We start from the raw sequence: 14,849 nt of genomic DNA on the forward strand, positions 1-14,849 counted from the left end.
TTAACTCCGAGGTATTTGGTTAGAAAAATCTGTAAAAATGTTAGCATTCAAGAATGCCAACGTAGTTATATGACTCGAAAGTGCTCGGCTGAAAAAAAAAAAAAGACAAAAAATAGCTAGCGTTTTGAGAGTCCCAGCAAGCAAATGGCAGCCATTTTCTTGAATCCCCCAGCCGTGTGTGTACCTAATGAAGTGTCCCGGGGGTGTGGGGTGTGGGGGTGGGGGGGGGCGGAGACAACGGAGACACGCCTACCTGCGCATGCCGCTCCGTCGGCGAAGAAGCCGTCGGGACAGGCGGACAAGCAGCGGCCCAGATGGAGGACGGCTCCGGGGTCCTTGCAGCTCTGGCAGTGGTCAGGGGAGCCCAGGCAAGACTGGCAGTCTGCGTGACACCGGACTGGAACACATGAAGACACAAGGTCATGTTCTTGACCTTCAACCTTGACTTTTTACTTAGACCGCAAAGATTTGGCATGTCCAAAGTTTTAAAACAGGATCTGTCACAGGAACTAGTGGCGAGTGTGAGAAAGTGAAAAGCAAAGTGGCACATCACAAGTAAACGCAAAAAGATTTAAAGCTGCGAGCCTCCCCATTGTCCTGACCCACCACCACAAAGGTCAGGAAGATCGGAGCATGGGTAACGAAGGTATGACATTTATATTTTCCCACCACAAGGGGGCAGCATCAGCGCCGCTGCCGTAGCATCGCACCCAATACAATGATGACAATGAAGATGGCGGCGCCATGCGAAAGCCCGCCGGAGATGTGGTTGTGGGTGGATCCGCTGCCGACCAGGAAGATGGCGGTGTCGTGCGGAGTCCCACCGGTGACGCGGAAGATGTCCGCGCAGTGCGAAGGCGCGCCAGAGAAGAAGAAGGTGGCGGCGCCGTGGAAAGAGACGATGATGTCTCCATGGGAGGAGACGATGGCGGGGATGACAGCGGCGTGTGCTTGGCTGCACTGCTGCTGGTAGTAGCCCCCCCTCCACTAGGCGGATGCCAGACGCCGTCCACCACTGGGAGAAGGAGTTCTAGGTTTTTTATGTCCCCCGGTGCGAAAACCAGGGACGGGCGGAAGGGGGCCAGGAGGAGGGAAAACGATACGTCCCTCGCCGAGTCCCAGCAGGAGGCCAGGAAGGACATCACGGTGGGCTCCACTGGAGCCTTCGCCGGACTGGCAGGATGAGCGGGTGCTGGAAGGGATAGCAGCTGTGGTGCAGCTGCTGGAAGCTGCCTTGGAGCAGGAACGGGTGCTGGGCACTCAGCCGGTGTTGGTCGTCGTGGCGCCACGACCGGCGTAAGACGCGGGGCTGCGACTGCCGTGCGACGCGGTGTGGGAATCGGTGGTCGACGCGCTGGCCGTGGAGCCGGGACAGGATGCACAGCAGGCGACAGGGAAGATGGCGGCAGTGGCCGCGCCGGTCGGAGATCCGGAACCGGCGGCCGAGCCGGGAAGAGCGAAGGCGGCGGTGGCCTGGCCGGTCGGAGAGCCGGAACCGGCGGCCGAGCCGGGAGGAGCGAAGGCGGCGGTGGCCTCGCCGGTCGGAGAGCCGGAACCGGCGGTCGAGGCGGAGAGGGAAGGTCCGAGCCTGCTTTTAAGTCCTCCAAGAATTGTGCGGTCCAAAAGGTCGGCTGTGCATCGCCGACAGGGGTTCTCGCGAGGACACAATCTTCAGGCTCGATGATACTGTGAGGAACTCGCATGGCTGCCGTTTGTGTGACCCCAAGATGCAAGAACCAGGAGGAGGATGAGCAGGTAAGATGATTTTAATGATCATCAACAGAAAAAAGTAGCAGTCTTGCATACAACAGTTCCAAACATAGAGTCTATCATCGAGCACTGAGGAGTGCTCGAGTGAAAACAGACAGGTGTGGACCGGCTGCCAATCAACGGCAGGTGCCAATCAACGGCAGGTGAGGAGAAAACAGTGCTCAGCGGAACAAACAGGAAATATAACAAAATAAGAGCACTGACAGGAAGTAAATACAAAAACATGGAAACAAACCGAAATGAAGTGACAGATCGTCACAGTCTGCATGCTAAAATGCTAACTGTAACATGCGTCAAACACCAAAACGATAACATTGAGGGGTTTACCTGAGCAATGTGTTTAAAATGCTAGCATGCTCATGTTAGCATGCATGTTGTTGTTGTTGTTGTCGTCGTCAGCGTGTAAGGTCAAAGGTGAGAGAATATTTGTGTACATTCATCAGATGTGTGGCCAACTACCGCATGTCACGTTGCCGACTACCGCATGTGGTGTTGCCGACAACCGCATGTGGTGTTGCCGACAACCGCATGTGGTGTTGCCGACAACCGCATGTGGTGTTGCCGACAACCGCATGTGGTGTTGCCGACAACCGCATGTGGTGTTGCCGACTACCGCATGTTGTGTTGCAGACAACCGCATGTGGTGTTGCCGACAACCGCATGTGGTGTTGCCGACTACCGCATGTTGTGTTGCCGACAACCGCATGTGGTGTTGCCGACAACCGCATGTGGTGTTGCCGACAACCGCATGTGGTGTTGCCGACAACCGCATGTGGTGTTGCCGACAACCGCATGTGGTGTTGCCGACAATCGCATGTCGCGTTGCCGACAACCGCATGTGGTGTTGCCGACAACCGCATGTGGTGTTGCCGACAACCGCATGTCGCGTTGCCGACAACCGCATGTGGTGTTGCCGACAACTGCATGTGGTGTTGCCGACAACCGCATGTGGTGTTGCCGACAACCGCATGTGGTGTTGCCGACAACCGCATGTGGTGTTGCCGACAACCGCATGTGGTGTTGCCGACAACCGCATGTCGCGTTGCCGACAACCGCATGTGGTGTTGCCGACAACCGCATGTGGTGTTGCCGACAACCGCATGTGGTGTTGCCGACAACCGCATGTGGTGTTGCCGACAACCGCATGTGGTGTTGCCGACAACCGCATGTGGTGTTGCCGACAACCGCATGTGGTGTTGCCGACAACCGCATGTGGTGTTGCCGACAACCGCATGTGGTGTTGCCGACAACCGCATGTGGTGTTGCCGACAACCGCATGTGGTGTTGCCGACAACCGCATGTGGTGTTGCCGACAACCGCATGTGGTGTTGCCGACAACCGCATGTGGTATTGTCGACAACCGCATGTGGTGTTGTCGACAACCGCATGTGGTGTTGCCGACAACCGCATGTGGTGTTGCCGACAACCGCATGTGGTATTGTCGACAACCGCATGTCGCGTTGCCGACAACCGCATGTCACGTTGCCGACAACCGCATGTGGTGTTGTCGACAACCGCATGTGGTATTGTCGACAACCGCATGTCGCGTTGCCGACAACCGCATGTGGTATTGTCGACAACCGCATGTGGTGTTGCCGACAACCGCATGTGGTATTGTCGACAACCGCATGTGGTGTTGCCGACAACCGCATGTGGTGTTGCCGACAACCGCATGTGGTGTTGCCGACAACCGCATGTGGTGTTGCCGACAACCGCATGTGGTGTTGCCGACAACCGCATGTGGTGTTGCCGACAACCGCATGTGGTGTTGCCGACAACCGCATGTGGTGTTGCCGACAACCGCATGTGGTGTTGCCGACAACCGCATGTGGTATTGTCGACAACCGCATGTGGTGTTGTCGACAACCGCATGTGGTGTTGCCGACAACCGCATGTGGTGTTGCCGACAACCGCATGTGGTATTGTCGACAACCGCATGTCGCGTTGCCGACAACCGCATGTCACGTTGCCGACAACCGCATGTGGTGTTGTCGACAACCGCATGTGGTATTGTCGACAACCGCATGTCGCGTTGCCGACAACCGCATGTGGTATTGTCGACAACCGCATGTGGTGTTGCCGACAACCGCATGTGGTATTGTCGACAACCGCATGTGGTGTTGCCGACAACCGCATGTGGTGTTGCTGACAACCGCATGTGGTGTTGCCGACAACCGCATGTGGTGTTGTCGACAACCGCATGTCGCGTTGCCGACAACCGCATGTCACGTTGCCGACAACCGCATGTGGTATTGTCGACAACCGCATGTCGCGTTGCCGACAACCGCATGTGGTATTGTCGACAACCGCATGTGGTATTGTCGACAACCGCATGTGGTGTTGCCGACAACCGCATGTGGTATTGTCGACAACCGCATGTGGTGTTGCCGACTACCGCATGTCGCGTTGCCGACAACCGCATGTCACGTTGCCGACAACCGCATGTCGCGTTGTCTACTTTACAAAACTGCACCATCAGCAAAAAAAAAGATTGAATGACATCATTTGCATAGAGAAGAAGAGTTCCCAGCATGCATTGCAACTCACCTTGCTGACAGCGGGGGCAGCACCCCCCCTGCTGGGTGACAGCCAAGGTGCCCGGGGGACAGGTGGGGCAGGACTGCAGGTAACAGGTCACATGACCCTCGCCACACTCACACTGCCTGCAGGGGGCGGGGCTCCAGCGAGTGGCGTCCTGATGAAGACACAACACATTTGATTTACCATCTGGCTTAGTATTTACATAACTATACAGAAATACTTATTTTACTATTTAGATCACATATTGTTATCCTAGTGTTTAGATAACTAACTAACTAAACTAACTACATATAAATAGAGATGATCAAAAGACAGACTTTGTTGTGAGTTTTCCCCTCACTGGACTAACTGAGGGACTATCTGAGGGTCTATCTGAGGGACTATCTGAGGTTCTAACAGAGGGTCTAACTGTTGGACTATCTGAGGGTCTAACTGTTGGACTATCTGAGGGTCTAACTGTTGGACTATCTGAGGGTCTAACTGTTGGACTATCTGAGGGTCTATCTGAGGGTCTAACAGAGGGTCTAACTGTTGGACTATCTGAGGGTCTAACTGTTGGACTATCTGAGGGTCTATCTGAGGGACTATCTGAGGGTCTAACAGAGGGTCTAACTGTTGGACTATCTGAGGGTCTAACTGTTGGACTATCTGAGGGTCTATCTGAGGGACTATCTGAGGGTCTAACAGAGGGTCTAACTGTTGGACTATCTGAGGGTCTAACTGAGGGTCTAACTGTTGGACTATCTGAGGGTCGATCTGAGGGACTATCTGAGGGTCTAACTGAGGGTCTAACTGTTGGACTATCTGAGGGTCTAACTGTTGGACTATCTGAGGGTCTATCTGAGGGACTATCTGAGGGTCTAACAGAGGGTCTAACTGTTGGACTATCTGAGGGTCTAACTGAGGGTCTAACTGTTGGACTATCTGAGGGTCGATCTGAGGGACTATCTGAGGGTCTAACTGTTGGACTATCTGAGGGTCGATCTGAGGGACTATCTGAGGGTCTAACTGAAGGTCTAACTGTTGGACTATCTGAGGGTCGATCTGAGGGACTATCTGAGGGTCTAACAGAGGGTCTAACTGTTGGACTATCTGAGGGTCTAACTGAAGGTCTAACTGTTGGACTATCTGAGGGTCGATCTGAGGGACTATCTGAGGGTCTAACAGAGGGTCTAACAGAGGGTCTAACTGTTGGACTATCTGAGGGTCTAACTGAAGGTCTAACTGTTGGACTATCTGAGGGTCGATCTGAGGGACTATCTGAGGGTCTAACAGAGGGTCTAACTGTTGGACTATCTGAGGGTCTAACTGAAGGTCTAACTGTTGGACTATCTGAGGGTCGATCTGAGGGACTATCTGAGGGTCTAACAGAGGGTCTAACAAAGGGTCTAACTGTTGGACTATCTGAGGGTCTAACTGAAGGTCTAACTGTTGGACTATCTGAGGGTCGATCTGAGGGACTATCTGAGGGTCTAACTGAGGGTCTAACTGTTGGACTATCTGAGGGTCTATCTGAGGGACTATCTGAGGGTCTAACAGAGGGTCTAACTGTTGGACTATCTGAGGGTCTAACTGAGGGTCTAACTGTTGGACTATCTGAGGGTCTAACTGAAGGTCTAACTGTTGGACTATCTGAAGGTCTAACTGTTGGACTATCTGAGGGTCGATCTGAGGGACTATCTGAGGGTCTAACTGAAGGTCTAACTGTTGGACTATCTGAGGGTCGATCTGAGGGACTATCTGAGGGTCTAACAGAGGGTCTAACTGTTGGACTATCTGAGGGTCTAACTGAAGGTCTAACTGTTGGACTATCTGAGGGTCTATCTGAGGGTCTAACAGAGGGTCTAACTGTTGGACTATCTGAGGGTCTAACTGTTGGACTATCTGAGGGTCTATCTGAGGGACTATCTGAGGGTCTAACAGAGGGTCTAACTGTTGGACTATCTGAGGGTCTAACTGTTGGACTATCTGAGGGTCTATCTGAGGGACTATCTGAGGGTCTAACAGAGGGTCTAACTGTTGGACTATCTGAGGGTCTAACTGAGGGTCTAACTGTTGGACTATCTGAGGGTCGATCTGAGGGACTATCTGAGGGTCTAACAGAGGGTCTAACTGTTGGACTATCTGAGGGTCTAACTGAAGGTCTAACTGTTGAACTATCTGAGGGTCGATCTGAGGGACTATCTGAGGGTCTAACAGAGGGTCTAACAAAGGGTCTAACTGTTGGACTATCTGAGGGTCTAACTGAAGGTCTAACTGTTGGACTATCTGAGGGTCGATCTGAGGGACTATCTGAGGGTCTAACTGAGGGTCTAACTGTTGGACTATCTGAGGGTCTATCTGAGGGACTATCTGAGGGTCTAACAGAGGGTCTAACTGTTGGACTATCTGAGGGTCTAACTGAGGGTCTAACTGTTGGACTATCTGAGGGTCTAACTGAAGGTCTAACTGTTGGACTATCTGAGGGTCGATCTGAGGGACTATCTGAGGGTCTAACTGAGGGTCTAACTGTTAGACTATCTGAGGGTCTATCTAAGGGACTATCTGAGGGTCTGACTGACTGTTGGACTATCTGAGGGTCTATTTGATGGTCTAACTGAGGGTCTAACTGTTGGACTATCTGAGGGTCTATCTGAGGGTCTAACTGTTGGACTATCTGAGGGTCTATTTGATGGTCTAACTGAGGGTCTAACTGTTGGACTATCTGAGAGTCTAACTGAGGGTCTAACTGTTGGACTATCTGAGGGTCAAACTGTTGGACTATCTGAGGGTCTATTTGAGGGTCTAACTGAGGGTTTAACTGTTGGACTATCTGAGGGTCTACCTGAGGGTCTAACTGAGGGTCTAACTGAGGGTCTGACTGAGGGACTATCTGAGGGTCTGACTGAGGGACTATCTGAGGGTCTGACTGAGGGACTATCTGAGGGTCTAACTGTTGGACTATCTGAGGGTCTAACTGAGGGTCTGACTGAGGGACTATCTGAGGGTCTGACTGAGGGACTATCTGAGGGTCTGACTGAGGGACTATCTGAGGGTCTAACTGAGGGTCTAACTGTTGGACTATCTGAGGGTCTAACTGTTGGACTATCTGAGGGTCTAACTGAGGGTCTAACTGTTGGACTATCTGAGGGACTATCTGAGGGTCTATTTGATGGTCTAACTGAGGGTCTAACTGTTGGACTATCTGAGGGTCTAACTGAGGGTCTAACTGTTGGACTATCTGAGGGTCTAACTGAGGATCTAACTGTTGGACTATCTGAGGGTCTATCTGAGGGACTATCTGCGGGTCTAACTGTTGGACTATCTGAGGGTCTATCTGAGGGACTATCTGAGGGTCTAACTGTTGGACTATCTGAGGGTCTAACTGAGGATCTAACTGTTGGACTATCTGAGGGACTATCTGCGGGTCTAACTGTTGGACTATCTGAGGGTCTATCTGAGGGACTATCTGAGGGTCTAACTGTTGGACTATCTGAGGGTCTAACTGAGGGTCTAACTGTTGGACTATCTGAGGGTCTATTTGATGGTCTAACTGAGGGTCTAACTGTTGGTCTATCTGAGGGTCTAACTGAGGGTCTATCTGAGGGACTATCTGAGGGTCTAACTGTTGGTCTATCTGAGGATCTAACTGTTGGACTATCTGAGGGTCTAACTGTTGGACTATCTGAGGGTCTAACTGTTGGACTATCTGAGGGTCTAACTGTTGGACTATCTGAGGGTCTAACTGTTGGACTATCTGAGGGTCTAACTGTTGGTCTATCTGAGGGTCTAACTGTTGGACTATCTCAGGGTCTATCTGAGGGTCTATCTGAGGGTCTATCTGAGGGACTATCTGAGGCGTATGCCTGCAAAATTAGTTAATACCTAGCATGCTAATGTTAACATGCTAAAAGTTAGCGTCCATTTAAAGAAAACATTTGACTCTGAGGCGTATGCCTGCAAAATTTGCTAAATATTTAGCATGCGAAAGTTAGCATGCATGAAATACCAAATATTGGACTTTGAGGTGCAAAATGAGTTTAAAAAAGTACTAACATGATGTTAGCATGCTAAAAGTTAACGTGCATTAAATAAGAAAATATTTCCTCAGAGGCGTATGCCTGCAAAACGAGCTAACCATCTAGCATGCTAAAGTTAGTTGGTTAATCCGCGTGGTTCAGTCCCTGCTGGAGACACGAGCGTGCTAACCAGCGAGCTAAAAGTCCCACAGGTGAAAGTACCTGGTGTACTTGTCCTTGGTGCAGGCAGGAAGTTCTCTGAGAGGAACACTGAGGGCAGCAAAGTCCTGGCAGGTGAAGCAGGCGTGACCCCTGAGAGACAAAGTGCTAACATTAACTTGGTCGGTCATTAAGTGGAGGAGGAGCAGTCATGAAAGGTCCTGGACATCAGGAAGACGCCACACCTGACCAACAGGTAGAAATAAGCAGCCTGGTTGGCCAGCAGGTGAGCCAATCAGGGACAGGTGAGGGAAAGGAGCGCTCACGCAGGAAGCGGAACCAAAATAAGAGCGCTGACAGGAAATAAAGTAAGGCAACACAACCAGATGTGATGTCACACTTCCTGTACAATCCAAACATCCTGAAGTGAACAACAACAACAACAACAAACACACCTGAGCTTCACTCACATCTTTTTTTTTTAATTTACTTTTTTTACACAAACGACTTCTTTTTTAATTTAATTTTGAATAATTTATTTATTTTACTAAAACAACTAAAAAAATTTTTTTACACAACTTATTTTTTTAAATGTTATTTAAGTTATTTATTGATTTATTTATTTTGCACAACAACTTATTTTTTTGAATTACTTGCGGGTAATGTAGTATACCAACTTCTATGGTTGCGCTTACCTGCGGACAGTCCACACGCCCGCACTCCGCCTTCCGACACAGGACCTGGCCCCGGCTGCAGGAGCAGAACTCGCAGCCGGCGGCGTTCCAGGTGTCGCCGTGGTATCGGACCAGGCCCTGGTGCCGGCAGCTCCCCCGTGTGGCCGCACACTCCTCGCAGCACTGCTCCGCCCGCCTGATCTTGCTCTGGCCCTGCAGAGGGGCACACGGCACACGGCACAGGGTTCAGGGTTCAGCCGCCAACTCCACTTCCACACCACCTCCGACAGGGCAGATTGAAAAAAAAAAATTTTAATCGATGTTTGATATTTTTAATCGATTAAGAATCGTTACAAATAAGAATCGCGATTAATCTAAAATTTTTTTTTTTTTTTTGACAGCCCTAGCCGCAATTTGACGGCTGCTGCTGGCAGGACAGATTGAAAACAAAAACTTTTGAAAATAAAAAACAATTTTTGATATTTTTTAAACGATTAAGAATCGTTACAAAGTAGAATCGCGATTAATCTGAATGTTTTTTTTACAGCCCTAGCCGCCACCCCCAGCGGCTTCTGCTGACAGTACAGATTGAAAAAAAATAATTTTTTTATCGATTTTTGATTTTTTTTTTTATAGATTAAGAATCGTTACAAATAATAATTTAAACCTTTTCAGGCTTTTTTGACAGCCCTATCCGCAACTTGGCGGCTGCTGCTGACAAGACAGACTGAAACAAAAATATAATTAGAATCGATTTAGGATGTTTTTCAATCGATTATGAATCGTTACAAAGAAGAATCGCGATTAATCAGATTTTTTGATTTTTTTGTCACAACCCCCAGTGGCTTCTGCTGACAGGACGGATTGAAAAAACCCCAAAAAACAATTAAAATCGATTTTTTATATTTTTTAATCGATTAATAATTGTTACAAAGAAGAATCGCGATTAATCGGAAACATTTTTGTTTTTTTTTGACAACTTGGCGGCTGCTGCTGACAGGACAGATTGAATTAAAAAAAAAAATTAGAATCAAGTTTGGATGTTTTTCAAGCGATTAAGAATCATTACAAAGAAGAATCGCGATTAATCAGATTTTTTTTTTTTTTTGTCACCTCAAGTCACAACTCCCAGTGGCTTCTGCTGACAGGACGGATTGAAAAAACCCCCCAAAAAAACTATTAAAATCGATTTTTGATAGTTTTGAATCGATTAAGAATTGTTACAAAGAAGAATCACGATTAATAATTTTATTTTTTTTGGCGGCTGTTGCTGACAGGACAGATAAAAAAAAAAGAAAAGATTTTAATCCGATTTTCTTTAACTGATTAAGAATTTGTCACAAATACGAATCACAATTATAATTGTTTTGCACCCTTAACTGTAACCCCCGGCGGCTGCTGCTGGCAGGACAGATTGAAAACAAAAACTTTTGAAAATAAAAAACAGTTTTTGATATTTTTTAAACGATTAAGAATCGTTACAAAGTAGAATCGCGATTAATCTGAATGTTTTTTTGTTTTTTTTTACAGCCCTAGCCGCCACCCCCAGCGGCTACTGCTGACAGTACAGATTGAAAAAAAAAAATCAGTTTTATCGATTTTTGATTTTTTTTTTTTTAATAGATTAAGAACCGTTACAAATAATAATTTAAACATTTTCAGGCTTTTTTGACAGCCCTATCCGCAACTTGGCGGCTGCTGCTGACAGGACAGATTGAAACAAAAATATAATTACAATCAATTTTGGATGTTTTTCAATCGATTATTACAAAGAAGAATCGCGATTAATCAGATTTTTTTTGGGGGGGGTTTTGTCACCCCTATTCACAACCCCCAGTGGCTTCTGCTGACAGGACGGATTGAAAAAAAACCAAAAAACAATTAAAATCGATTTTTTATATTTTTTAATCGATTAATAATTGCTAACAAAGAAAAATCGCGATTAATCAAAAGCATTTTTTTTTTTTTTTGGCGGCTGTTGCTGACAGGACAGATTAAAAAAAATACATAGATTGGAATTCGATTTTTTTTTAACTGATTAAGAATTCGTTACAAATACGAATCACAATCCCGGCGGCTGCTGCTGGCAGGACAGATTGAGAAAATGTTTTTCAATTAAAACCGATTTTCTATATTTTTGTATCAATTAAGAATCGTTACCAAGAAGAATCGCGATTAATCTGAATGATTTTTTTTTTGACAGCCCTAGCCGCCACCCCCAGCAGCTTCTGCTGACTGTACAGATTGGAAAAAACAAACATTTAAATTGATTTTTGATTTTTTTTTTATCGATTAAGAATCGTTACAAAGAAGAATCGCGATTAATCTAAACATTTTTAGGCTTTTTTGACAGCCCTATCCGCAACTTGGCGAGTGCTGCTGACAGGTCAGATTGAAACAAAAATATAATTGGAATCGATTTTGGATGTTTTTCAATCGATTATGAATCGTTACAAAGAAGAATCGCGATTAATCAGATTTTTTTGAAGTGGGGGTTTGTCACCCCTATTCACAACCCCCAGTGGCTTCTGCTGACAGGACGGATTGAAAAAAAAACAAAAAACAATTAAAATCGATTTTTTATATTTTTTAATCGATTAATAATTGTTACAAAGAAAAATCGCGATTAATCAAAAACATTTTTTTTTTTTTTTTGGCGGCTGTTGCTGACAGGACAGATTAAAAAAAATACATAGATTGGAATTCGATTTTTTTTTAACTGACTAAAAATTCGTTACAAATACGAATCACAATCCCGGCGGCTGCTGCTGGCAGGACAGATTGAGAAAATGTTTTTCAATTAAAACCGATTTTCTATATTTTTGTATCGATTAAGAATCGTTACCAAGAAGAATCGCGATTAATCTGAATGATTTTTTTTTTGACAGCCCTAGCCGCCACCCCCAGCAGCTTCTGCTGACTGTACAGATTGGAAAAAACAAACATTTAAATTGATTTTTGATTTTTTTTTTATCGATTAAGAATCGTTACAAAGAAGAATCGCGATTAATCTAAACATTTTTAGGCTTTTTTGACAGCCCTATCCGCAACTTGGCGAGTGCTGCTGACAGGTCAGATTGAAACAAAAATATAATTGGAATCGATTTTGGATGTTTTTCAATCGATTATGAATCGTTACAAAGAAGAATCGCGATTAATCAGATTTTTTTGAAGTGGGGGTTTGTCACCCCTATTCACAACCCCCAGTGGCTTCTGCTGACAGGACGGATTGAAAAAAAAACAAAAAACAATTAAAATCGATTTTTTATATTTTTTAATCGATTAATAATTGTTACAAAGAAAAATCGTGATTAATCAAAAACATTTTTTGTTTTTTTTTGGCGGCTGTTGCTGACAGGACAGATTAAAAAAAATACATAGATTGGAATTCGATTTTTTTTTAACTGATTAAGAATTCGTTACAAATACGAATCACAATCCCGGCGGCTGCTGCTGGCAGGACAGATTGAGAAAATGTTTTTCAATTAAAACCGATTTTCTATATTTTTGTATCCATTAAGAATCGTTACCAAGAAGAATCGCGATTAATCTGAATAATTTTTTTTTTGACAGCCCTAGCCGCCACCCCCAGCAGCTTCTGCTGACTGTACAGATTGGAAAAAAAAACATTTAAATTGATTTTTTTTAATCGATTAAGAATCGTTACAAAGAAGAATCGCGATTAATCTAAACATTTTCAGGCTTTTTTGACAGCCCTATCCGCAAGTTGGCGAGTGCTGCTGACAGGACAGATTGAAACAAAATTATAAAAACAATCGATTTTGGATGTTTTTCAGTCGATTATGAATCGTTACAAAGAAGAATCGCGATTAATCAAAAATGTTTTAATTAAAAAAAAAACATTTGACAGCCCTAGCCGATACTTAGCGGCTGTTGCTGACAGGACAGAGTGAAAAAAATATAAATACAACCGATTTTGGATGTTTTTCAAGCGATTAAGAATCGTTACAAAGAAGAATTGCAATTAATCAGATTTTTTTTTTGACAGCCCCCAGCAGCTTCTGCTGACTGGACAGATTGAAAAAAAAAAACATTTAAATTGATTTTCTATTAAGAATCGCTACAAAGAAGAATCGTGATTAATCGGAAACATTTTTGGGGGTTTTTGACAGCCCTAGCCGCAACTTGGCGGCTGCTGCTGACAGGACAGATTGAATTAAAAAAAAAATTAGAATCGAGTTTGGATGTTTTTCAAGCGATTAAGAATCATTACAAAGAAGAATCGCGATTAATCAGATTTTTTTTTTTTTTTTTGTCACCTCGAGTCACAACTCCCAGTGGCTTCTGCTGACAGGACGGATTGAAAAAAAACAAAAAAAAACAATTAAAATCGATTTTTGATAGTTTTGAATCGATTAAGAATTGTTACAAAGAAGAATCACGATTAATAATTTTAATTTTTTTGGCGGCTGTTGCTGACAGGACAGATAAAAAAAAAGAAAGATTTTAAACCGATTTTTTTTTAACTGATTAAGAATTCGTTACAAATACGAATCACAATTATAATTGTTTTGCATCCTTAACTGTAACCCCCGGCGGCTGCTGCTGGCAGGACAAATTGAAAACAAAAACTTTTGAAAATAAAAAACAGTTTTTGATATTTTTTAAACGATTAAGAATCGTTACAAAGTAGAATCGCGATTAATCTGAATGTTTTTTTTTTTTTTTTTTTTACAGCCCTAGCTGCCACCCCCAGCAGCTTCTGCTGACAGTACAGATTGAATTTTTTTTTTTTTTTTATCGATTTTTGATTTTTTTTAAAAAAAGATTAAGAATCGTTACAAAGAAGAATCGCAAATAATTTAAACATTTTCAGGCTTTTTTGACAGCCCTATCCGCAACTTGGCGGCTGCTGCTGACAGGACAGATTGAAACAAAAATATAATTAGAATCGATTTTGGATGTTTTTCAATCGATTATGAATTGATACAAAGAAGAATCGCGATTAATCAGATTTTTTTTGGGGGGGGGGGGGGGATTTGTCACCCCTAGTCACAACCCCCAGTGGCTTCTGCTGACAGGACGGATTGAAAAAAAACCAAAAAACTATTAAAATTGATTTTTTTATATTTTTTAATCGATTAATAATTGTTACAAAGAAAAATCGCGATTAATCGGAAACATTTTTGGTTTTTTTTGACAGCCCTAGCCGCAACTTGGCGGCTGCTGCTGACAGGACAGATTGAATTTAAAAAAAAATTAGAATCGAGTTTGGATGTTTTTCAAGCGATTAAGAATCATTACAAAGAAGAATCGCGATTAATCAGATTTTTTATTTTTTTTCTGCTGACAGTACGGATTGAAAAAACCCCCAAAAAAAACCTATTAAAATCGATTTTTGATAGTTTTGAATCGATTAAGAATGGTTACAAAGAAAAATCACGATTAATAATTTTATTTTTTTTGGCGGCTGTTGCTGACAGGACAGATTAAAAAAAAAAAAAAAAAAAGATTTTAATCCGATTTTTTTTTAACTGATTAAGAATTCGTTACAAATACGAATCACAATTATAATTGTTTTGCACCCTTAACTGCAGGACAGATTGAGAAAACATTTTAAAATTAAAACCGATTTTTGAGATTTTTTAATCGATTAAGAATTGTTACAAAGAAGAAACGCGATTAATCAAAAATTGTTTATGTTCTTTTTGGCGGCTGTAGCTGACAGGACAGATTGAGAAAAAAA

General features: G+C 44.4%; 1 protein-coding gene across 1 annotated transcript in view; it reads right to left on the bottom strand.

The window, feature by feature from the left end:
* The window catches only part of fras1 (Fraser extracellular matrix complex subunit 1), a 383,712-nt gene that overhangs the window by 242,184 nt on the left and 126,679 nt on the right, over positions 1–14,849 (bottom strand). Inside the window, exons 9-12 of the mRNA XM_072912400.1 lie at positions 9,164–9,355; positions 8,532–8,621; positions 4,318–4,465; positions 254–397 (exon numbers count right to left, since the gene is read on the bottom strand). Of these exons, the coding sequence (XP_072768501.1) occupies positions 254–397; positions 4,318–4,465; positions 8,532–8,621; positions 9,164–9,355 (574 nt within the window). The remainder of the gene's footprint in view (positions 1–253; positions 398–4,317; positions 4,466–8,531; positions 8,622–9,163; positions 9,356–14,849) is intronic.

The sequence above is a fragment of the Nerophis lumbriciformis genome, linkage group LG03, assembly GCF_033978685.3.
Source record: "Nerophis lumbriciformis linkage group LG03, RoL_Nlum_v2.1, whole genome shotgun sequence".
NCBI classification, from domain to species: domain Eukaryota; kingdom Metazoa; phylum Chordata; class Actinopteri; order Syngnathiformes; family Syngnathidae; genus Nerophis; species Nerophis lumbriciformis.